The sequence below is a fragment of the Malaya genurostris genome, chromosome 3 (genome assembly GCF_030247185.1).
Source record: "Malaya genurostris strain Urasoe2022 chromosome 3, Malgen_1.1, whole genome shotgun sequence".
NCBI lineage: Eukaryota > Metazoa > Arthropoda > Insecta > Diptera > Culicidae > Malaya > Malaya genurostris.
The window spans coordinates 141,921,271-141,947,471 of record NC_080572.1 but is presented as its reverse complement, the minus strand read 5'-3'; the positions used below and the strand labels follow the sequence as shown (position 1 = coordinate 141,947,471).

The 26,201-nt window shown below is 40.0% G+C and overlaps 1 protein-coding gene across 6 annotated transcripts in view; it reads left to right on the top strand.

Moving 5' to 3' along the window:
- LOC131436956 (neurogenic locus protein delta) overlaps positions 1–26,201 on the top strand; it is a 250,535-nt gene that overhangs the window by 139,862 nt on the left and 84,472 nt on the right. For all 6 annotated transcript variants that reach the window (XM_058605963.1, XM_058605962.1, XM_058605961.1 and 3 more), the window contains one exon: positions 25,054–25,117. In XM_058605963.1, the coding sequence (XP_058461946.1) occupies positions 25,054–25,117 (64 nt within the window). The remainder of the gene's footprint in view (positions 1–25,053; positions 25,118–26,201) is intronic.

The following is a 26,201-nucleotide window of genomic DNA, read 5'->3' as shown; positions in this document are numbered from 1 at the left end:
AAGTTGTCGCAGATATCAAGGATCATAGCTGATCTGTTATCGTCGTGAAGACAACCCCATCCCGTACCATGAGAGTTAAAGTCTCCTAAAACCAACTTCGGTGCGGGAAGGAGCTCAATGATATCACTGAGCCGCTGATGCCCAACCGAGGCTCTTGGTGGAATATATATGGAAGCAATGCAAAGGTCCTTGCCTTTGATTGTAACATGACATGCGACAACTTCAATACCTGGTATCGATGGGAGGTTAATGCGATAGAAAGAATAGCACTTTTTGATCCCTAAAAGTACTCCTCCATAGGGATCATCTCGATCCAGACGAATAATGTTAAAATCGTGGAAGTTTAAGGGTATTTCAGAAGTTAGCCAAGTTTCGCACAATGCAAATGCGTCACATTTCAGATTATTTACTAGAAATTTGAAAGGATCTATTTTTGGGATGATACTTCTACAATTCCACTGTATAACAGTGATTGTATCCGTGACCTCGGTGGGTGACTTAGCCATCGAAGGATACGATCGCTGAAAGAAGGGGCCATTTTGCAGTCAACTGCTTCAAGAATGTTTTAACTGTAGGAATAAAAGCCATTATCAGGCTTTTAAGAGGTTCAGAAATATTGAAAGTAGACATGATCCAGTCCACAATATCAGAGAATTTAACAAACCCAGTGTTTGGTAAATTCTCTGACTGATCTTTAGGGACTTTCGGGGGTTTTGAAGTCCCAGGAAGTGATGGAAATTCTTGCTCGGAATTTAATTTTCCAAGGCCTGGAGCTTTTTTCTCTGGTTTTTTGCCATCACTACCAGTTGTTGTAATTTTTCGAGACCCATCAGAGGACATCTTCGAACCCTTACTAGGGAGCTTTTGAGAGGATTTATTTCTTCTCTTTCTAATTGATGAGCTATGAGGGACAGCCGAAGATGTACCTTCGAGGGGGTCATCATATTCGCTCTCGTCAGTTGACAAGTGAGCGTAAGGATTTTCGGTAGGTGGCGTAGCACATTTCAACATTTCCGCAAATGAGCGTTTGGAATGTTGCTTGAGTGAACGCTTCATTTTATCCTTACGCAATTTATACACGGGACAATCAGAGAGGTCACTCCTTACAGTAGAGACACTTTTCATTGTCTCCACTGCAGGAGTTATCCGCATGACTCCCTCCACACTTTATACACCGGGATTTATTGCAACAATGGGATGCTGTATGTCCCAATTGTTTGCAATTGGTGCAGTTCATGACCCGCGGTACATAAAGACGAACAGGTAAACGAACTCGGTCCAGGAGGACGTAATTAGGCAAAGCCGAGCCAGCGAAAGTCACCCGATACGAGTCTGATGGGATATAGGACTTAGTCCCATCCTCAGCGGTCGATACTGAACGCAATTGCTTGCAGTCCAGTATCTTAACGTTCTTGAGTAGGGGGTTTTTAAATCCGCCTGCCCCATGCTTAAGAACGTCCTCGCAAGTCAGACTCGGATCGGTGATCACGCCGTCTATCTCGACTTCGCGAGCTGGTACGTATACGCGATACTCCCGCGTGAAATTCTCACTTTGAACGATCTCATTAGCCTGTTTTGCACTGGCTAACAAGACCCTAAGCTTGTCCGGGCGTACTTTTTCAATTTTTTGTACAGTATTGTATCGCGAGGACAGGTCATTAGAAAGTTTTAGAAGGTTCAATTTTTTACCATTCGCTTTGGTCCGGATGTAAACCGCATACGGTCCGGCCGAGAGTGCAAGCCCATCGGGATAGCTTCTAATGCGCGATTTATTGCCATCTGAAGCATCCATCTGATCATCAAGGGGAAGGTCAGGCAATTTGATATCGCCTGTCATGTCACGGACTTGTGTCCGTGCGGTCAGATTCGGGGTGCAATTGAAATGGTATTAAACAACAGAGAAAATAAAGTTTTACTTAGCTTAAGCTCCAAAACGGTGAACGGCTGCCAATACCCAGTCCGAGGCAATGGGTAAATATTCCTTCCAGTAGAGTGCAAAAAACCTCTTTCAGGAAAAAGCACTTTTTTGCCTCTCACTACACTGTCCAATGAAACGTTTCTCTTTTTATCACTATATATATATATTTATCACTGTTTCTAATGTACAACGATATATACGCAGCGCCCAGCGCTGGCGCTGACTAACGGTACCGCACGCAGTGCTGCTTCACACAAGCTCACAGTCGGCCTTGAGAACGGATTAATTCGAATTATCACTGATGCAAACAATAGAATACGGAATGACCTTGATAACGGAATAAAACAATTCACCACGCGATTGGAGAAAGCCGAGTTTACGTCCGATCGATCCGATAGTCACGGCACGAATGAATGGCTTGGAATTGACATGGTCTGATCAAGCTAAATACTTAGGTTTAACGTATGACAAAAAACTCACTTTCAAGGATCACGTTGAAGGTTTCCAGGCAAAGTGCAATGAATATATTAAATGTTTATATCATCTTATAAACAGATATTCTAAGCTCTGTCTTAAAAACAAGTTGTTAATTTATAAACAAATTTTCAGACCAGCCATGCTTTATGCAGTACCAATTTGGTCGAGTTGTTGTTCCACCAGGAAGAAAACGCTTCAAAGGATTCACAATAAAATTTTGAAAATGATTTTGAAGCGTCCTCCCTGGTTTAATACAAATGAGTTACACAGACTCACAAATATAGAACCATTAGATGTAATGTCACATAATATTATAAGCAAATTCCGACAAAAATTGATGCCATCTTCAATTGAATCGATTCGCTCTCTGTATTAGTTAGTAAGTTAGTATATAAATTCCTTTTCCCCATTACACAATACAAGTAGGTGTAGAATTTTCCCAACACAAAAATCTCAGAATTGCGGAAGCAAATGATGTCCTCATGGTAATAACCAAATCATGTATATAATAGGGGTGAAAAGTCACCACTTGTGGCTGAACACCCAATTTAAATCTTAATAATTTAATTTTAACTCATATTCCAATAAAAAGTTGTTTAAAAAATAAATTGTAAATCTGAATTGCTGCCCGTACGAGCCGGTGTTCCGCAGGGCTCGAGCGTAGCTCCAATCTTGTATAATATTTTCACTTGTGATCTTCCCAATCTACCCGTTGGTTGTCAGAAATCGCTATTCTGTGACGACACAAGTCTGTTAGCCACAGGTAGAAATCTAAGAGTGATCTGCAGTCGCCTACAAAGAAGTTTAAATATTTTCAGTGATTATCTGTCAAAATAGAAAATTAAACCAAATGCAACAAAAACGCAATTGATTATCTTTCCTCATAAGCCAAGAGCTTCTTTTCTTAAAACAAAACAATAATCACATTCTCAAATTGAATGGCTTGGAATTGACATGGTCTGATCAAGCTAAATACTTAGGTTTAACGTATGACAAAAAACTCACTTTCAAGGATCACATTGAAGGAATCCAGGCAAAGTGTAATAAATATATTAAATGTTTATATCCTCTTATAAACAGAAATTCTAAGCTCTGTCTAAAAAACAAATTGTTAATTTATAAACAAATTTTCAGACCAGCCATGCTTTATGCAGTACCAATTTGGTCAAGTTGTTGTTGGAAGAAAACGCTTCAAAGGATTCAGAACAAAATTCTGAAAATGATATTGAAGCGTCCTCTCTTTTTTAGTACAAATGAGTTACACAGACTCACAAGGATAGATGTAATGTCACATAATATTATAAGCAAATTCTGGCAAAAATCAATGCAATCATCAATTGAATCGATTCGCTCTCTGTATTAGTTAGTAAGTTAGTATATAAATTCCTTTTCCCCATTACACAATACAAGTAGGTTTAGACTTTTTCCTTACACAAAAATGTCAGACAAAAAAAAAAAAATATATATATATATATATATATATATATATATATATATATATATATATATATATATATATATTTATATATATATATATATATATATATATATATATATATATATATATATATATATATATATATATATATATATATATATATATATATATTTATATATATATATATATATATATATATATATATATATATATATATATATATATATATATATATATATATATATATATATATATATATATATATATATATATATATATATATATATATATATATATGCGGCCACGCAGGCCGCATCCCTCGATATTACTGATTACGCGAAGACACATCAGTCTATGCGTACTCTCCAGCATCTGTGCGTTGCGTTCCACATTTAGTGCCGACGCCCATACCGGACTTCCGTACCTGAGGATCGAAACTGCCACTCCTGCTAGTAACCTTCGTTTACTGGAGCGCACAGGCGAGCTGTTGGTCATCAAACAGGAGAGCGCCGCGATCGCTGTTGATGTGCGCTTGCAGGCGTATTCAACGTGCTTGCTGAAACTGAGTTTGTCGTCAAGCATCACACCCAATTGCTTCAGTGATCTCTTGGAGGGGATCACGCAATCTCCGGCGTGTACCAACGCCTCCTGTTCCGATTTGCGGTTGTTTACCACCATCACCTCTGTTTTGTGGTGCGCGAGTTGCAGTTTCCTGCTACGCAGCCAGTCCTCCACCAAGCAGATTGAGTGTGATGCACTCAGTTCGACCTCTTCGATGGATTCGCCGTAGACTGTCAGCGTGACGTCGTCCGCGAACCCGACTTTCTTGACACCCGGAGGGAGCCTCAACCTCAGTACTCCATCGTATATTCCACAGGATCGGGCCCAGGATAGATCCCTGTGGTACTCCAGCCGTGATTGGAGTGCTACGTGTGCCTTCGTCGGTATCGTAGAGCAATACTCGGTTCTGGAAGTAGCTTTCCAGAATCTTGTACAGCCCTTCCGGTACTCCTAGTCGAAGTAGGGAATCAGCATTGTCTGCCCAGCAAGTACTATTGAACGCGTTCTTAACGTCTAGCGTTACTACCGAACAGTAGCGGATCTCTCGTCGTTTGCGCTGTATAGCTACCTCCGCCGTGGTTACCACCGATGTTATGGCGTCCGCCGTCGACCTGCCTCTGCGAAACCCGTACTGTTGGCTGGATAGTCCTCCTGCCTCCTCTATGAAGGGGGCTAGCATGTTGAGGATGATTTTCTCAAGGAGCTTACCCACAGTGTCGATCAGACAGTTTGGTCTATACGCCGAAGGATCCCTGGGGGTTTCCCAGGTTTCGGTAATAGTACCAACCTTTGCCTTTTCCAAATGTCTGGGAACATACGCTCGTCCAGACATCTCTGTATGACCTCCCTGAACATGTCCGGAGACTCTTTTTTTTACAAGGTGAAATGCATTTACGCACGGAGTGTGGGACTCTCCACAGGACTACCCAACTGTTGATTGGGGCTACCCACTAAAACACCTTGGATCTCCAACCCTACCTCCCCGGCACCACCGCTAGGATTGATCCGATGTGTCCACCTGCCCTTGGTTGAGCTATCCCATTTCTATTGCCACTCGCGTAGGGAGGCTTCGTTAGCAGTCCTACGGGCGTTCCTTTCTCGGCATATCGTAGCACGTCACTGCGTCTCCAGATACCGTACGGTACGCAATGATCACGCGAAGACACATCAGTCTGTGCGTGCTCTCCAGCAATTTTTGCGTTGTGTTCCATCCGTAGTGCCGACGCCTAACCGGGCTGTCGTATCTGAGGATCGAAACTTCCACTCCTGCCAGCGAGATATTGGCCATCATTCGCGAGAGCGTCGCAATCGCCATTGAAGCACGTTTACAGTCATATTCAACGTGCTTGCCGAAACTGAGCTTGTCGTCAAGCATCACACCCAATTGCTTCAGTGATCTCTTATAGGGGATCATGCAGTCACCAGCATGTGCCGACGCCTCTTGCTCGATTTTCTGTTGTTTACCACCATCATCTCTGTTTTATGATGCGCTAGTTACAGCTTCCTGTAACGCAACCTGTCTCACCATACTGATCGAGTGTGATGCGTTCAGTTCGACCTCTTCGATGGATTCTCTAGACTGCTAGCGTGATGTCGTGAGCGAACCCGATTATCTTAACGCCCGTGAGGAGACTCAACCTCTACACGCCATCGTACATTATATTCCACAAGGTCGGGCCCAGGATGGATCCCTATGGTGCTCCTGCCGTGATATAAGTGCTGAGTAAGCCTTCCTCGGTCTCACAGAGCAATATCCGACTCTGAAAGTAGCTCTCCAAACATTGTACAGCCCTTCTGATACTCCCAGTCGAAAGAGGGAGTCAACGATATCCGCCCAACAAGCACTATTGAACGCGTTTTTGACGTCAAGCGTTACTACCGCGCAGTAGCGAATACCACATCGCTTGAGTTTGAATAGCGACCTCCGCGGTGGCTACCACTGATTTTATGTCATCCGCCGTAGACCTACCTTTGCGGAACCCGTATTGGTCGTTAGACAGTCCACCCGCCTCCTCTATGAACGGGGCTAGCTTGTTCAGGATGATTCTCTTCAGGAGCTTCCCTGTGGTGTCGATCAGGCAAATTGGTCTATATGCCGACGGGTCACCTCCATGTTTCCCAGGTTACGGTAGCAGTACCAATCTCTGCCTTTTCTAAATGTCCGGGAACGTGTGCTCGTCCAGACATCTCTGCATGATCACCCTGAACATGTCCGGTTTGGAGATTATAGCAACCTTTAGAGCGGCGTTCGGGATACCATCTGGCCTGAGGGCTTTCTTAGTGTCGAGCGATCTCGCTGCTGACAACTCTTCGTTCATCACTCTACTAAAATCGTTTGTTGGTAGCGGTGCTGGCGGCCAAGGGGACGTGTCGTGGTGAGGGAAGAGGACTCTCCTTCAGCTTCGCCGGACTACGTTCAGTGGGTGCTAGTGCTCCTCTCATTTTTGTCATAAATATTCTGTAGGCATCACCTCATGGGCTGGAGTTGGCACACTGGCACAGGTTATCAAAGCAGGCTCTTTTGCTTACGCGAATAGCCTTGTTCAAGCTTGGCTGCTTTGAATGCTCGCCGGGGATGTGCAACGCACTTTTTCACAAGTAGATAGTGTCTTCGAGTTTGGCGACTCATCAAAAAAATTTGCATCCATCATACGCAGACTACAACTTCTGTGATATATTTTATTTTATTTAATTTTTGTATGTATTCTGCTTTTTAATCAACGACAATTATATTAGTGTTCTGTGTGTATTATGTCATTATTTTTAGTATAGTTGAAAAGATAGTGGTTTTTATGCCTGTTTGAGAACTATGCCATTGGATGTGTTGGTATACTCAAATGGGCTTTTTCCCACTCAAATCATTTAGACTACAATGTCCGATGATTCAAAACAAACAAGGATAACGACGTATGTGCTCCATTCTACAACCGACTGATGCAGCAATTGCTGCGCAGCTTCACAGTGGTTGAGGTTTAGCTGCACTATGTTTAGGCCGTCTTAGTTCCTCCGCCGAAAGGGCAGACAGGGCCGCCCATGGCGTGGTTTTGAGCCTTCTTCTTGCCCTCGCAGATCACACACCGTGGTGTTTTGTTGCAAATAACCGCCTTGTGGCCTTCGCCACCGCAATGCTTACATAGGTTACTCCGGTCTGGGCCTTTGCAGTCCCAAGACTTGTGGCCAGATTCGAAGCACCTGAAGCACATATTCACCATCGGCGGTTGGTATGCGGTCACTGGGTAAACCGACCAATCAACTTTTAGCTTGCGCACTTTTAGAACCTTATTAGCGTCAATGACTGATAGCTTGAACGTGGCTATCTGGGTGCCTTGGGGTCCTTCTCTCAGGCGAATAGATTCCTGTGAGATTTCTACCCCAATTGCTCCTTAATGGCCGTAATAAACTCATCGGCGCTCGCGATCTCGTCCAGCCGTTTAAACTGAAGTGTCACCTTGTTTTGCAAGGGTCTCACTATGACCTCGTCGCCTAGAACTTGCTGAGCTAGCGCCCCGAGTTCTGATTCGACCGATTGTGCTTTTTTTAGCACTAGCAGAATCTCGCCAGCTCTAGTACGTCTAATAGAGCGAACCTCCTTTCCAAGGTCGGCAAGCTTTGCTTCGCTCCGCATTGCCTCAAGGACGTCAGCGTATTTCACCTTGTCTGTTTTAATCAGCCTGGTTTCTCCTTTGTCCCTAGCCCTCCCTCGTGTTATATGGGGACTTTCTTCTTTTTCTTCCCGGTCACCTTGAGCCAGGGCTGCTTCATGTCTGGTCGGTCTTGTCAGGATTCTCCTTATCCTGTTGACTCTTCTCACCAGGCTCGTGTTCGGTCTCTTTACTAGAGTCCGGGGACCGAGTATCCCGTTTGGGATTAAGACCTCTGTCGCAATCCTTCTCCCTGCCGTCAGCGACCAGGCCTTTACGCTTTTTGATCACGCGTTTGTGACCAGGTCCCTGGTTCGTTTCCTACGCACTTTGTTCCTCTTCATTGCTAGGCGGAGTACGTAGTCGATCGTCGCCTAACTCGGGCTACTCTGGAAAGAGAAGGGCTCCGTTTGGGAGCAGTTATCCGTCCTTTCACCTCCCTCCTTTCGGGCTATTAGAGAAAAAAGCGCTTAGTAGTTCTCATAATAAATCCCAAACAACGAGAAGCCTCCGTAACTGTGTAACCAGGTCTTTCTTACGAGTGAATGTGATAATGGTGCATTTGCTAATGTTTAAAGTCATTCGGTTGATCTCGCACCACCTTGAAAAAAATGGTCAGTTGACGCTGAAGGTAAAAAGCATCCTCTGCACTCTTGATGATTTGGTATAACTTTAAGTCATCAGCAAAAGATAGTTGTGGGCCTTCCAGTAAGTAATTTACATCGTTGAAATAAAGGAGGAAAATCAGTGGACCGAGATGGCTTCCTTGAGGTATTCTGGAAAAAGCAAAGAATTCCTGCGATAGACTGGCATTCATTTTAACCTCGTCGATTGCAGAGATACGATTGTATCCATCGAACAATACTGAAACAGAAACCCAGCCTATCCTGTTTGGCGATCGTGATAGCGTGATTGATTTTATCAAAAGCTGCGGAGAGATCCGTGTAAATAGCATCCGTTTGGAAGCCATTAGACATAGCATCCATTATGTACGTCGTAAAAGATAAGAGTTTAGTAACAGTGGAGCGTTTAGGCTTGAATCCGTGTTGAGTTTCCGCGATGTATTGTTCAGTTTTACGATCGCTTGTATTGTTCAGTTTTACGATTGCCGTTAGAATAGCGTCGATGTCGACATTGATTGAATTCAAAGACTGGCTCGATATGGAAACATTGAGAGCCGCCGGAGAGATTTGGTACGGGCTTAAGGTCTCTCTAGAAAAAACGCTGGAAAATTTTTTCATATTGCTTATCTCTTGCTTGCAGGAACCAGTTTGTTGTTCGTAAATCATGGTCGAGGGTAGGTCCGATTCCTTTCTTAGCTCGTTAACGTGTTTCCAAAATGATTTTGGATCGGACTTTAGCCTCCTTTGCACATTGCGCAAATAGTTCGAGTAGCAACGCTTGGCTGTCTTTTTATATACTTTGTTTATTTGCGTGTAATTTTGTCGAAACACTAAGCCGTTATTCTTCGAGTATTTCTTCAATGCAGTCCTTTTTAAGCTTTTCAAACGTATTAGCTCTGCAGTTTGCCAAAGAGCCTATTTGGAGGGCTGTCTAATTCGCTTAGGAACGTATTGATCGATTGCATACGTCATAACGTTAGAAAAAGTTCGAGTCGCAAGATTACCATCGTCGTTGTCAAGAATTTCACTCCAGGTCAAGTTGGAAAGAAAAACAGTGATACTATTGTAGTCGGCTTTTTTGAAATTGTAGCTAACGATGCGAGAATTATATCGGTCGTGCGACGATCCATCTGATTCGAGTACAATGTGGAGCGGAGGGTAGTGTCTAACGGATTTCACCAGAGGAAAGGGTGCTGCGATAATTCTGGGTGCACAATCGGATTGGCTCGAGAAGCAGAGGTCGAGTATTCTGCCATTCTAATTTTGAACGTGATTCACTTGACGTAACAGGTTGAGACTGTATCGGTCAAGCAAGTTCGTGATACCAGTGTGGAAGGAAGAATGCAACGCATCTACATACAGGAAACCGTCGGAAGCGGGGAGCCATTTCAGGCCGGGGAAATTGAAATCACCGATAATAAAGATCTCATCAGTAGGTCGCATATAAACGGAAGTAATTTCGTCTATTGATTGTATATGCGTATAGATCAGTGACAGGTTACGTATCCGGTCCGGTGGAAGATAAACACACAGAGAAATAATGATGAGCTATCACTCAAACTGATCGTCACACATACCTGCTCAACGTTGTTTTCAGAAGCGTTTTGCAAAAGTTGTGCTTTTAAACGACGACGAATAGCAACAAGAACTCCACCACCGATGATTTTATTACTATTGCGGGAGCTGCGATCGGTTCGAAATACTTCGTAGTTGCTATCGAATGCTTGTATGGACAGCGTATTTTCGGTTAGCCAAGTTTCTGTTGATGCGATGATATCAAAACACTCGTCTGAACAGACTAGTCGGTAGTTCTCCAAGCATGAATGCATACCGCCAGCGTTCTGATAATAAACTTGAATTTGTAAAAGGTTTCGAAGAGCAAGTAGTCTATGTAAGTTTGAGCTGGAAGCAGGGAGGCAGTCAATTGTTGAATTGTGCAAGTTGCTAGTATACTTGCCGGCTGCGACGGGTTGGAAGACCTCTTTACCGCTCTCGCACACTGGACCGGGACGGCTGACGAGCGCTGGCTGCGATGGTACGACTGTGGCGAGGGGATCAGAGGCTTTCATAATACCAACTGCATTGCGTCCCAGTGTCCGGTGAGTAGAAGTCATCGAACTGGAACCGGAGAACGAATCAGCACATACATAACTGGGAAATGATGAATACTTGCCATGGTGAAAAGGGCGCGTTCCAGTTTGTTACATCCAGTTATTGTCGAGCAGCATCCACTTGCGGCGATGCAGTCGTAGGAGACGGGTCAACTACAGGAGGAATTCGAAATTTTTGAGTAGATTTATCCTCAAACTCGCGAAAGTAAATTCCTTGTGGCTACGTTGCGGGATTTAAAGCGACGGACTCCAACCCTCGATCAAGACCGACCTTGAATGAGACAAAAGTCATGGTGCTAACGTCAGCACCTTTGGAAACCAATTTAACAACAACCGGGTTCTGTGCTAGTCCAAGATTGGCTCGTACCATGGCAGAAATCTCGTTATTCGTGACATCAAGTCGAATACGGGACAATAAAACCAAAACTTATCAGTCGGTTGTTCGCACACTGGAACATGAACGACGTTATTAAAGGTTGGGGGTATAAGGACACGGGATATCGGGCTTGTGCACTTTGAGCGGCACACGGTCGCTATACTAGGACTTGTTTGCGAATACCTGCAGCTTTTTATAGAAGTTTAACAGAGCCCACTGTCAAACCCCACTACATCCTAGACGATCCCTACAACTCGCAGTTGCCTGGGGAGGGGTCGTCAAGCCCTTGGACGTGGTCCCTGCTGCCCCGTGTTTACCAAATCCAGTAGATCGTGTCCGATAACATGAAAACAATCCTGTATCATTTTTGAGTTTACATTGTCAATACCAGTCGATTTTCCCAAGTTAAAACAACTTTTCAATTGTTCAAAAGTGATTGGTTGAAATTCATCGAGTCTACAATAGTTGTTCATCGGCTGTATTATTTCAACAAGTTAACCTACCAATTCAATACTTTGATTGATTTGTAGAACACTATTTATGAAATAACTGTTGAACTTTTCTGATATGATTTGTTCTGTATGCTTTCCTTTAACCGTAAGAGGTCTATTGAATACCAGCTACTCGAGCTGTCCAACCAACGTACTTTTCAGTTATTAATTCATTAGTACACTTTTTGAATATGTTAGTAAGAATAGATGCCCTGTGATCCAAGTTTCCAGTCAACAGTGTACAACCCAAGCTTCTTGATACATGTCGAGATATGGTTTACTTTGAATATTTTTTTCAGCACTTGATTTTCACCGTGTCTTCCTTATTTCTAGAGCTATTCGTTGCGGAAATTGCAATTCTTTCATGATCTAAAATCTTGCAATTGGATTCCACATTTGAATAAACACCGTTGAAATTGGAATACACGTGATCTATCTATGTTCTATTTATCTCGAAATTCTTGTAAATTCTTGTAAATTCAGTTTGCTTCAAATTGAAGAATTCTGATAACTGTTTCAATTGATTCGAACCTTGATCACTGAGTCAATCAATTTTGAAATCTCCAATAACCTAAATCGACGAAATTCTCACACCCGTTTTCTAGAATTTCCAGAAACTGGCTGTCGCTTGAACTTGGAGAGTGCTATACAACTCCATAGTTTCCCATCTGCATTCCTCTGTCAACTGATATTCCCAAGAACCAATTATTTCCAACTACTTCGTTTAAATGCATGCTGACTTTAACTGATTCGCTGCTGTAAATGGCAACTCCACCCGTGTGCCTAGAATGGGACAAACAAAAAGCAACAGTGTAACCCGAAATACTGAACTGATCGGAAGCACCAGAATCAACTGTATATGTTTCGGAGAGCAAAACTAATAAAGGATGTCTATCCTCTATACGATGACGTAAATTTCTGAGCGCCTCTCATCCATTAGTTGCTATTCCATTGATATAATGTTGTTCTTTTTCGTTGCAAGCCATCTCAGATATACTAATTGCTAAATGCTAAATGATGGTTGGTGTCTAAATTCATTTTGTTGAAGTACATTCAGATATTCTATGAGTTGCATTGCATTTGGATCAATTTTCATCCTTTGAACATTCGGTGCTCTTGTGACCAAACTCATCACACTTGAAACAGCGTCTCGTGTCATCACTCGACTGGTTTGATCATGATAATCGAGCAAATCTTACGATTTCTGTTGCTTTTGGTTCTATTTTTAGATAATTTCCCAGATAGATCATCCGCATGTGACGTTTTATAATTTTTATCAAATACTTCGTTATTATTAACATTCTTATCAAGTGGCTCATCATCAGTATTTGATATAACTTTTCTTTTTCGTCTGTTTGCAACAATTTTCTTTCTATTCATTACATGTAATTCTAATATCCAATATGGATATTTTTTTTACACTTCACGCATTCACCCATCATTCATGCACAAACCAAACCGGCCCGACACACAGCTGGAGGAGAAATTAAAGCAAAGTGAATCATGCAAAATCCATAGATAACGCATTCAATATACCACGCAGGGTGGCAAGTGACTGGGAAAACCGGGAAAAAGTCGGGATTTTGGTTTTACCGGGAAAAAGTCGGGAATTTTAGTGCAAATCCGGGAAAAAATTTACTAGTCCTAATCAGTGTTGGTGATTGCCGAAAATTTGACAGAAGCTGCTATATTGCTATCTACATTGTATACAACATTTTCAATCCGGTAGAAAATGCTACAAGAACTCCAGTCTCTCAATGCATGAACCGCGAGAGAATTTTTCTACATTCCTTCGCTCCACTTCATACTCTGAGTATTTCACGTCCCCTAAAAATAATTACAGTCTGATAAAGATCGTTGCTGTGTGGAATTTCCCAAGAGAGAATCGCAAGTTGACAATTATCGCAGAAAATCGAGTCGAAGATTCAACTTGATGATTCTCATACTAGGATGCAATATTTCAAAACCCTTGTGTGGAGCATTCACAGACATTTTCATAGACACAACTTATACAAAGATTATATGCACATAGTTAGAATAAGCGGCAATAGTAAAATGATTCTATCGCAATTATCAACTGCCTGTATAGAATCGGATCGCGAAACGAGAATAAGCGACCGTTTGTTGCTTCAGAGAAGATCCCCACAGCAGCGTGCTAACCTTTGATTCTCAGAAATGTCATCGAGAGAAATACGCTCTCGCACTGGTGTCGATTCTATGTTAAATGAGCCATGCCGGGTTTTTGTTGTTGCAATGATTTCCAACTCTCTTTAATAGCACTGATTCAATCGTTGAAGAGTTGGGAGTGAACGTTCTTTGATACGATAAAAGCCATCCTTGGTCCTAATCTTAGTAACGATTTTCAGCATCATGATTTTCCTGATACAATAAATGAAAAGATGGAGGCAATTTTGTGTTTGAACTAAAAGTTCAGTACAAGTTTTGAAACATCTTATTGTCCCACACAGGTTCAATGGTGCACAATCCATTGAAAATGGGGCAAACACCTTATGTCTCAACGGTTTTTCGATAGGTTTGACAGCAATTTTAAATCAATAGGAGCTTTCTTAGTTTGCATCAATAACAGCACAATGAATGCTCATAATGAAAAATAAGGATAATTTGGATGCTTCTACTGGATTTCTATTAAATCTCGACAAATATTAGAAAAGCTTCCAAGCGCGAATGACAGTTTCTCTTTGTTTATTATCTCTTTCAATTATCACGGCGTATTCCTGGGGTGGAATCATGTGAGGTGATAAGTGACTATCACCTCCTGGTGATAAAGAGGTGATCACCAGAATGTTTGGAATCACCGAAGGTGATCACTTTTACTATCACCATCACCGGTGATTGAGCCAACTTCACTCCATTTATCACCTGTCAAGAAACGTCAATTTTCAGGAGTAAAATATGAATGTGGCATATACCGTTGATATTAGGAGGAGTAACATATGAAAGTGGCGTATACCCATATAATATTTTAAAATCTAAATTTTTATTCCCATAGTTTTCAATCCTTTTCATTAATTCGAGTCATGTTTATCGATGATGATTTGTACGGATCGAAGAGTAATGTTGAAAAAATTACCTCGCGAGTATGGTAAACTGCGCACAAACAAATAAAAATTCATTTGTTGGTTTAATTTAGTGCCGATTTTTATTTTTCAATGGAAATCAATGTCACAGTCAGTTCTTTGGGATAAATTTGCTAGCTTTGAAATGACACGAATTGTAAGATCTTCTTGATGTTGCACAACGGATGGCATTCCTCTCGAATGAGAAAGATCCGTTAAATAATTTCTTGTATAGTTTTCATTCACTTTACGATTATGGCATTTCACAGAGCTTTCAAATGCTAGTTCCATTTTGGAAATTTTACCCACCGGTACTACGAATATCCACTATGATTAGCAGCAACTAATTATCCAAAAATATTGGCTTATTTAGTTCAACTCACAAGAAGAAAATTAAAAACGCAGTTTAATCTTTTTTACTCGTTCAGTTTAACGAGACTGATATGTCGCTCACTAAGTCACGGCCATTTAATTCTACTGAAAATGTTAGCATAGATTTTTATGTTGTTACGTTAAGTGCAACAGGAGATGTCTACATTCATAAACTTATCACTTTTCCAGAAAGCAATTTATCTTTGACTCTACGAATACCCCAATGATATTCCTTCAAATAATAATTACAACATAAATTAATTGATTTAATTGATGAATACTACCGTTCATTCTATGAATTCTTTAAACTATATAAACTAAGTTACTTTTCATTTTGGTATTTAATTTTGACACAAAATCAGTACGAATTTTATTAAAAAATTATCCTCTCCGACCAATATTGATAGGTTATGTTTATATCAGTGGCTTAAAATTTACCTAACGGACAATAATTTATAAAGCCACTTCTCAAAAAATCAAATCACTACTGAAAGTGATAAATATATTGCTATCACCTCCATTTTGACATGAAGGTGATTAAATGGTGGTGACTATTACCTTACGTAATGCCAACGTTTGATAGTGATGTTAGCCTTTCAGCAGTGGTGACAGAACTTGGTGATTATCACCTTACATGATTCCAAATTTTCAAAAGTGATATTCACTTGGTGATAAACACCTTACATTACATTAGCTAGACTCAACTGTAATACTGATTTGATCAAGTGTATCAAACTCGTACGTCAGAATCAGGATCGTCCGTTATCTTTCGTCTCATTCAAAATATGCGTTCCAATTAACTTCGAAACAACTATCACATCATCTGATTTCTGGCCCAACGGTGTGACAATAGCTCCTTTTTTAGAGCACAATCTCAGACAGCTGCCAAACAGATTATATTCACCCCGTCTCCCACCTCGTCGAATGCCAGACAATCAATCCAATCGCCCGTATGCGCAATCACCCCGAGTTCTCACAGTCCGTCAGTCTCAGCCTCGCCCCCCCCCGTGCGACACCCGTCTGTTCCAGTCTGTTCCCGATATCCCACTTCAAGGATGATCCAGACCACTCTAGTTTAGCAATCTATTATCAGAACGTAGGGGGAATTAACACTTGCCTGAATGATTATCATCTTGCCTGTTCTGATGAAGCCTATGATCTATATGTGTTCACTGAAAGCTGGCTAAACAGTAACACTCTTTCTAGTCAAATTTTCGGGAATTCCTATTTAGTCTATAGACAGGACCGTTGCGACTCGAATAGCACCAAAAAAATTGGTGGTGGAGTACTCATTGCTTGTCGATCAAAATATAAATCACGTCTCATCTCTCTATCGAATTGTGCTAGCGTAGAACAGATTTGGATTGCTCTCGCTCTCAATCATTATACTCTTTACATTTGTGTACTTTATTTTCCGCCTGATCGTGTTAAGGTAGCGCTTCGCCGTGGTCAAGTCGAAGCGAGACAACTCACTGCTTCCTCTTGCTTTGTCGCCGAAATTTCACTCTAAATTGCAAATTTCTCCAATACTAACCCGATTCACGAAAAATCAAAAACATACGATTGTAGGTAAATGATTTTACTATGCATTTGGCGAAAAATATTAGTTAGAAAGCTTTTCTTTCGCGAGATTTCGTGCGAGTTGCATGCGTTGACATTGTGTGCGTGCGAAAGAATAAGGAAAAACTCATTTATTTTTAAAACTCGCACGAAATCTTTCGATAAAAATGTTTATCAGGCACAGTTTATATACGAATCGATAGAAAAATTAATTATCTAGAATCGTATGTTCCTGGAATTTCCGTTTTCTTTACCGTTTTCTCACAATTTTGGGTAAAGTGCGTGAAACCCCGGGATAGGCAGCGAACTCCCGTGACCACGGCGAAGCGCTACCTTAATGACATAGAATTGATTGAACAGCATTTGAGCTCATTATCGCAAATCAACGATCGAATGGATTTTAACGACAAAGTTATGATGTTGGGCGATTATAAATTTCCTGGTTTAAGATGGATCCGTGGTTCATCTAACTATCTGTACCCAGACACTGCTTGCTCATCCAAAACACCATCTTCCGTGATGCTTCTTGATGCATACAATATAGCGGGCTTAGTTCAACTAAATGAGTGCCACAACACAAACAATCGCATGCTTGATCTTTGCTTCGCTAGCCAGGAGCTTTCAAGCATTTGTACGATTTCACTTGCCCCTTCCGCGCTTGTAAGAAGTAGTCAACATCACCCTCCTCTTCATCTGTCCTTAGTTGAAGTGTCGCCTATCGTTTTCAACAGTATGTCAGATGAGACCTTTTATGATTATAAAAATGGAGACTATGAAGCAATGAATAGATTTCTTATTGAACTGGACTGGAAACTTTTACTTTGCAATAAGGACTGTAATTCTGCTGTCACAATTTGGTCTGAGATCGTCTCTTACGCAATAAATAAGTTCATTCCCAAGAAGGTTTGTCGTGCATCAACGAATCCACCTTGGTCCAACTCTACATTAAAATACTACAAGTCAACCAAAAGGACAGCACTCAGGAAATTCTCAAAACGCCCCTCCGTTCAACTTAGGAACTATTATCTGTACTACAACACTCGGTACAAACGTTTGAACAAAGCGCTATACCATGCACATCTACGCCGAATTCAAAATAATCTGAAAATTAAACCGAAAAACTTTTGGAACCATGTCAATACTCAACGAAAAGAAACTGGATTGCCAAACCAGATGTCATTTGATGGAATAGAAGCTACCACTACTTTTGACATTTGTGAACTATTTCGCAAACACTTCAGCAGTGTCTTTTCCGCAGAAATTTTGAGTAGCCATCAGGTTCTTGAAGCAGCAAGCAACGTACCTATACGTCCTTCTATTGGTTCACATCCTATAATAACTACCACAATCATAAAATCCGCATGTGCTCAATTAAAATCATCATATAGTGCCGGACCTGATGGTATAGCTTCCCTAGTGCTAAAAAAATGCTCCGAGAGCCTTCTCGTACCATTATCAATAATGTTCAATACCTCTCTACGTACCGGAGTATTCCCCGATCCGTGGAAAAAATCATTTATCTTTCCTGTGTTCAAAAAAGGCGACAAGCGACAAATATCCAACTACAGAGGAATAGCTGCGCTGTGTGCAGTTTCTAAGTTATTCGAAATAATCGTTCTCGACTTCATCACTTATAACTGCTCTAACTATATTTCTTCAACTCAGCACAGTTTCATGCCTAAACGATCTACATCTTCAAATCTAGTGTCTTACACATCATTTATCATCCAGTCATTACAAGCGCGACTACAGGTCGACGCTATATACACGGATTTCTCAGCTGCTTTTGACAAAATAAATCATCAAATAGCCGTTGCTAAATTAGCAAGGCTTGGATTCAATGACGCACTTTTGGCCTGGTTTCAGTCTTACCTAACAAATCGTGACATGGCAGTAAAAATTGGTACCTGTATTACCACGCCTTTCCAAGTGAGCTCCGGTGTACCTCAAGGCAGTCATCTCGGACCCTTCATATTTCTACTTTATGTGAACGATCTAAACTTATCGCTGAAATGCCTAAAACTATCTTTCGCCGACGATTTTAAACTGTTCCAGCTCATCAGAGATTCTGAAGACACTGTATTCTTGCAGAGAGAGTTGGATAATTTTACTATGTGGTGTGACGTGAATAGGATGTTATTGAACGCAACCAAATGCGTCGTTATCTCATTCTCTCGTAAACGCTCAACAATTATATCCAACTATACTATCGCTCAAACAGTTATTAAGCGGGAATCCGTAGTCAAAGACCTAGGCGTTCTCTTGGATTGTAAACTAAGTTTCAAGGAACACATGGAATACATTATCTCAAAAGCTTCTAAAATGCTTGGATTCGTATTCCGCGTAACTAAGCACTTCACTGATATATACTGTTTAAAAGCGCTGTATTGCACTTTGGTCCGATCTACTCTCGAGTACGCTGCCGTTGTTTGGGCACCGTACTATCAAAACGGCATCCAGCGTATTGAATCTATCCAACGCAACTTCGTTCGCTTTGCACTTCGTCGTCTTCCTTGGAACGACCCTCATAACCTTCCCAGCTACCAGGACCGTTGTAAGCTAATTGATCTTGACCTGCTATCCGTTCGCCGTGATGTCTCGAAAGCAGTTTTTGTTTCTGATTTAATATTATCACGAATTGATTGTCCATATCTGTTACACAAATTGAATTTCAACATCCATCAACGCAGTCTTCGTTACCAGCCATTTCTGAGGTTACCTCGTGCTAGAACAAATTATGCATATAACGAACCTTTCCTCAGCATGTGTCGCCTTTTCAATCGCTGTTCAGATGTTTTCGATTTCCATTTGTCGCGTACTACTGCAAAAAAACGTTTCCGGAATACTCTCTCTAGTTAGCTTTAATTCTATTTACGATCTCAGAGACAGGCACAGTTAGAGTTTTCATGTTACTTTTCCCGGCTCCAAACAAACAAACAAACGATTGTTTCGTAATCACTTGTCAGATTAGCCTTACGGTCAGTATTTGTTTTGTAACCGACAATATTGTTTTTTCGTTCAACCCCCACTTCGTCTCTCCACCATCTTCATTGGACACTAACTAGATTTGCTCGCAGAAATTAACCCGGTTGTCCCTTTCTCTTTTTCTTTGTCTATCACCATGCTTTCTTCGATCACTAATTAGATCTACATGCCGATTCTAACAACGTCGTTTTCTTTTCCTTCCACCACCTTTTTAGTCACTAATTAGATCTACATGCCGATTCTAACATCGTCGTTAGTCCACGCTCCTTTACCACCCTGGTACTCCATTCGCTTACCCACTTTTTTCTTCTCTCTCACCTTTTAAAAAAGAGCACTATTACTGCCATCCAATGCTTGGTGTCATCAACTAGTTATAGGATTATAGATTAAGTTTTCATTGTTAGTTTTAATTGTTAGTTTTTATTGTTAGTTCTAATTGTTAGTGTTAAGTCCAAATGTATCTGTTGGATCATTGTAATCTGTTGATACTGATGAGGAGGTTTTATGCCTGCTGGAGAGAGAGATTGCTAAATTTCATCTCCATCGGGCTTTTCCCTGCTCCCAAACAAATAAACAAATAAACAAATAAACATGATTCCACCCCTGTATTTTCCAACATTTTTTCAACAGCATATCGAAAGTTGATAGTTCCAGTCGTATTTCTATGTTAAGTGTAAGATAGAAGAATTGCCGATAGGACTGTAATAATCGAAAGAAAGAGGAACTGTTATCGGCCGAGTTTATCACTAAGCAGTTCAATTTGAACTGCTCTGCACTGATGAGTCGAAGACGAAACGTAAAAATAATAAAAACGGTTATGTGCCCAGCACAAAATTTGGCTAACCCCTAAATGAGCAAACCTGCATCGGCCAGAAATAGTCGAAAACACGTTTTTGTTCGGCACGTCAGAAAAGACATTGCATTCCGTTGCAAAAGAAATGTTCTGTAATTAGCATAAACTTTACGTCTGCTTACGTCTTAGTTCAAATTGAACTGCCGAGTTTAACACTAAGCAGTTCAATTTGAACTGCTCTGCAAAAAGCAAAGTCTTGGCATTACATTCCTTTTGTGGAATTTGGCCTCTCTGTTTCAACAGACTTCGCAGCCGATTCATATAGCGTACAGAATCATTGCATGGCTAGTACTATGGATCCTACTGGCGCTAAGAATCCTTCCAGGTCGGGGCTCGAACATACGACAACTGGCTTGTAAGACCAGCGTCCTATGCATTGAACCCCAACCCGAAACGAACTGCTCTGCACTGATGAGTTAAAGACGAAACGTAAAAATAATAAAAATGGTTATGTTCCCTAGCACAAATTTTCTTACCCCTAAATGAGATCATAGATGTTTGTTTTACATTTTCCAATATATTAAAATCGAAAACTTTAACGAAATTTCTTAAACGTGCACTTACGTCAGTGCCTAAAACTTCTTTAATTTTAAAAATTTCTGTCAAAATATCGATTTTTTTAGATTTTTGGTAGATATAAAATATAAATTCTTGAAATTATGGCTGAAAAGAAATTTAGTCGGTTGGTACACGAACATTCTTGAATGCGTGCTTAGTTAAGTCATAAAAAACTCTAAGATTCAAAAATTTCTGGAGATTTGTCAAACAGGTTTAATTCAGTTTAATTGGAGTGTCAAACAGGTTTAATTCAGTTCGCTTTCACATCTCATCCAAGTCAGTCGATAAAACAAAACCGGTAACGTTCGGGACGGAAGAAACCAAGTACAGTGTTGTGTAGTGAACAATAGAACGATACAACTATTGTTGACTTCAGGCAGTGCAAAATTCGACCTTCGATACAAGAACTTGAAAGATTGCTTAACATAAAGAGCACATTAAACGTGTGCATTTACTTCAATTCAATAAGACAAATAATGTTGTTTACATCCAGTTTTATAAAGAGTTGGATGCATTTAAATTCGTAAAAGACAATAACAATGTGCACTATGGGGAGCACGAAAAGTAAGTAAGTAAGTACAACATTCTAGTATACATGGAAGATAGTGCTATCGAAGTGAGTGTGCATGATCTTCCCTCAAGCGTCATCGATCCTTATATTCGCAAAACTATGTCCCAATATGGAGAGATTCTCTCTATCGAAAAAGAAAAGTGTAAGAATTTTTTCCCTGGTATTCTAAATGGCGTACGTTTGTTACGCATGCGCTTGAAGAGGCAGGTACCTTCTTATGTGACTTTGGGTCAGGATACCAGAATCCCGTGCAAATCACTTGTTACCCATAACAATCAGATGGCCACATGTCAATATTGCAAAAAGCTGTTCACTACGTTAAGCCATGTGATAAACTGGACAAGGTGACAACTACACCAAAGGACAACGGTGCTTCCTTCACACCTATTTTTTAAATAAACAGTTTTAATTTTATTATAATTTCAAAATTTCTGTGAAATATCTAATTTTTAGATTTTCTTTAGTAAATTTGAAACTATTTCTTCCCGTACATTATAGCTGATATCAAATTCAATTGATTGGTGTACAAAAATGCTTAGATGTATTTAGTATTCTTCGATTTCTTCTAATATTCTAAAATTTCTGTGAAAATATCGAATTTTACGAGATATTTTCAGTAAAGTTGAAATTGATTTCTTCTAAAACCAATAGCTGATGTCAAATGCAATCTATTAGTATATAAATATGCATATGTCGTCGCTTTGAATTTAAAGATATGTCGAAAATACGAAGTTTTCGATAATTTATGCTTGAACTTTTGGTTACGTTTTCGATCATAACTTTCATTAACAAAGTATAATGTAAAACTTTTCTGTTTCATTTATGTTGTGATAAACGTATTTGTCTAATGATAAACAAATTTTCAAAAACGGACTTCTAACAGCTAAGATATGGCCAATGATGGTTTTTATTATAACAAAGAACACTCACTAGAAACTTTTCACACGATTCAATCAGTGCCATCGAAGAGAGACGGATCATCGCAGCAACAAAAAACCGCCATGGTTCATTTTACATAGAATAGACACCAGTGCGAGAACGAATTTCTGTCGATGACCTGTCTGAGAATCAAACGTTAGCTCGCTGCTGAGGGGATTCTCTCTGAAGCAACAAACGGTCGCTTATTCTCGTTTCGCGATCCGATTCTGTATGGGCAGTGGATAATTACAATAGAATCATTTTACAGTTGCTGCTTATTCTAACTATGTGTATATAACCTTTGTATAAGTTGTGTCTATGAAAAAGTCTGTGAATGGTCCACACAAGGGTTTTGATATATTGAAACCTGGTATGAGAATCGTCAAGTCGAATTATCGATTCGATTTTCTGCGATAATTGTCAACTTGCTATTCTCTCTTGGTAAATTCCACACAGCACCAGTCATTATAAGACTGTATTTTTTTAAGGGCCGTGAAGTACTCAGAGTATGAAGTGGAGCGAAGAAATGTAGAACAATTCTCTCACGGTCCATGCATTGAGAGACTCGAGTTCTTGTAGCATCTTCTACCGGATTGAAAATGTTGTATACAATACAGATAAATATCGATCAGCTTCTGTCAAATTTTCGGCTATCACCAACACTGGATATGGCCAGCTAATGTAAGCATTCCCACTTTTTCAACAGACTTTAGTTGGAACTTTTCATAATAACTTTGCATAGAATATTCGATTTTACATCGTTTCAAATGGATATTATTCCGAATGAATTTATCTTTCTAACGGTGAAAAAAGTTTTGAAATCGGTCCTAAAACGGCTAAGATATAGTCAGTCAAATGTAGCGTTCCCGCTTCTCATGGTACCCTTGGTAGTCCGCGTAACTTTTCACCCCCTTGGTGTTCAGAGAATCCTGGAATACTCTATCTACAATCTTTTATAGTTTTTATGCGGCACGTAAACTCGCATAAAAAAGACTTCAGTGTACATTCATTAGATCTACACAACTATTATTAGACCAATTTTAGCTAGCAATAATCTTGTATGATATCAGAAAGCAATAATCTTGTATGATATCAGAAAGGAGAAGTTGCGACACTTCAGTCAAAGCTAAATCATCTCCAAAGGATGGTCCTAATGGCGATGACAGAAGCATTCACAACTCCTACTGCTGTGCCGAATTTATTTTTGTTCCAACAGCCAGGATGCTTTAAAAGCTCTTAGTTCGAATCTAGTGATCGCACTCAAATTGAAGATCTCAGCATTTCAAGTGCTGTTTACTTCTTATGGATACCCTTCCATTCTGGTATTACAGGAAATGAATGGGATGATTAGTTGGCTAGAGCTAGTGCAACGAATGATTTTGTTGGTCCTGAACCAGCTTTACCACTATCAACTGGTTGGATAATGCAGAAGATTCGTTCTTGGGCTGCATCCAAACATGCCAACTTCTGGCGCAGCTTGTTCAGACTAAAGCATTTTTACCAGATTTGAATCTGAAAATGTCAAAATGTCTACTGCAATTTTGCAAGCATCATTGCAGTATTCTGGTCTGAGCTCTGACTGTACATTGCAAACTCAACTATCACATGGTTACTATTCAGCGTACTGAGTATTATTCGTGTGATTTGTGTGAATGCGATTACGGTACTTCATATCATCTGATATATAACTGTCCCGCATTGACGCAACTCATATCCGGGATTTTGGTTCTCCATACATGGTTGAGTCTGTGTATGCAGAGATAAAATTAAAGGATATTCTATCATTTCTCACCCAATGTGTTAAGCAGCTGTAGTCATCGCTCTTCTTGGAATGAATGAATTCTTTCTGTATTGAGCTTAATGGGTTTTAGCAGATTGTTTGGCATCCATCATGGGGTGTCGAATTTACTTCTGCTCATACATACTGCGAATCGTTCTGCATTGTTCCGGGAATACAGAATGGTTTTACTTTTGTAAAATCTCTAAATCCTCTCGGGGTTGGAACGATTCGTTTCTTTATGTTTTGTGTTGTTTTCCCACGTCACCTACTTCACAGTTCCCTTTCCATTAGAAAATCGATGAGACGCCACGGCAAGGCACAAATCTCTAAATATCTAATGGAACATGCAACTTGAGCGACTTAGCTCTAATTCCTGGTTCCTCCCCTAGAAAAAGGGTGGCAACGAGATCCAATACGAAACAAATTTTATTTAAAAAATCGGCCACGTGAAGCTTGTACGCAAATAGACCTGAATCAAAATATCTTTAAAATAAAAAAAACTGAACACTTTATCAAGTGATTTATTAATTGTGAATTTGAAAACAGTTATTGTAGAAAACAAATTATTCCAAAAAACAAAGAAAAATTTTCATTAGCCGCTTCAATAGAGAATAATACAAATAATATAAAATTAACCTAAAGACCTGACCACAAACCACGATCTTTATATTTTTTGGGATTTCTGTGTATGTCTGGTTGAAAAACTTCATCGTTGTGATTGTAAAAAATCTTCTTTTTTTCAGGGAACTTTTACTCTTATTCTAGAGGCATGGCATGATACCAATGAAACCACAACAAGGTCGTCAGGTGAGTAAAAGAATTTATTGTTTTGAATCTGTCGCAGTGTATACAGGAACCTTTCGCTTTCGCTTTGTGTACAGGGAGCCTGTTCCTTTGCAAAATGAATTTCTCATATCTCGACGATCATTCTGGGCGTTATCCGTTTTTCTTGATTCAGTTTCATCATTTGTTTCCCGTACAGTTACATGTGGTTTAAGAATATCCTAGTACAAGACGACTTTTTGATTTCCCAAAATAATAGTATCGTATTCTTTACGAAGCGATCAGGTTTTGAAGTTGATTGCTTTTGGTATGAGATCTGTATTCTAGCCGGATAATTCTCAGCTGGTGTAATATAGAACGAATTTAATTAATCATTACATTGTTTGAAAACCTGGTTGTTATTCGTAGATGATATAAATCAAAGTTTGTTTGAGTTCACTATAAATGTAACATTGATCTGCTAGAACTAGACCGATTGTAGAAGGATATCTCACATAAGACTAGCTGGGCCATTCGGACATAGAACTGGCTAGAAACCAACGGATAGTTTATTCTGAAGAACTCGTACTTTCTAGTTACTATTTTTTTAATATGTTTATTGTCCAGTTTTCTAATACCTATGCTACATTTCAAATAAAATTTATAATTCTCAATATTCTTCTCGTGTGTTGGGACACTTATCACATAGCATAACGTCCAAGAGAAAGTTTTAAGTATATTCGGGTAAGTCGGGGCTGTCGCTTGAAGGTTGGGTAGATCCACTCATCATTTCGTAGATCTCTTAACCGTCGATCTGATGTTATTGAGATGCTTCGTTGAAAAGTTCAGATGAGTTCGTTTTCTCTAAACTGGGAAAGATGAAAAAAGTTCAATATTGTCTATTTCATCAGGACAGTTATCGCAGTTTGAGTCAGCTGTTCATTTTATGAAGAAATTCATTCGGGACGACTTTACGATGTAAGATCGTAAACCATATAGACCTTTGAAGAGAACTTAGTTTTTTAGTGTATTTTTGAATATTTGTGTCCAGTCACGTTGTAGGTTTTCTCTGATTATTTTTAAGTTTTTAATTGATTTTGAAAACAATGGTAATGGGCTGTTAATCCAC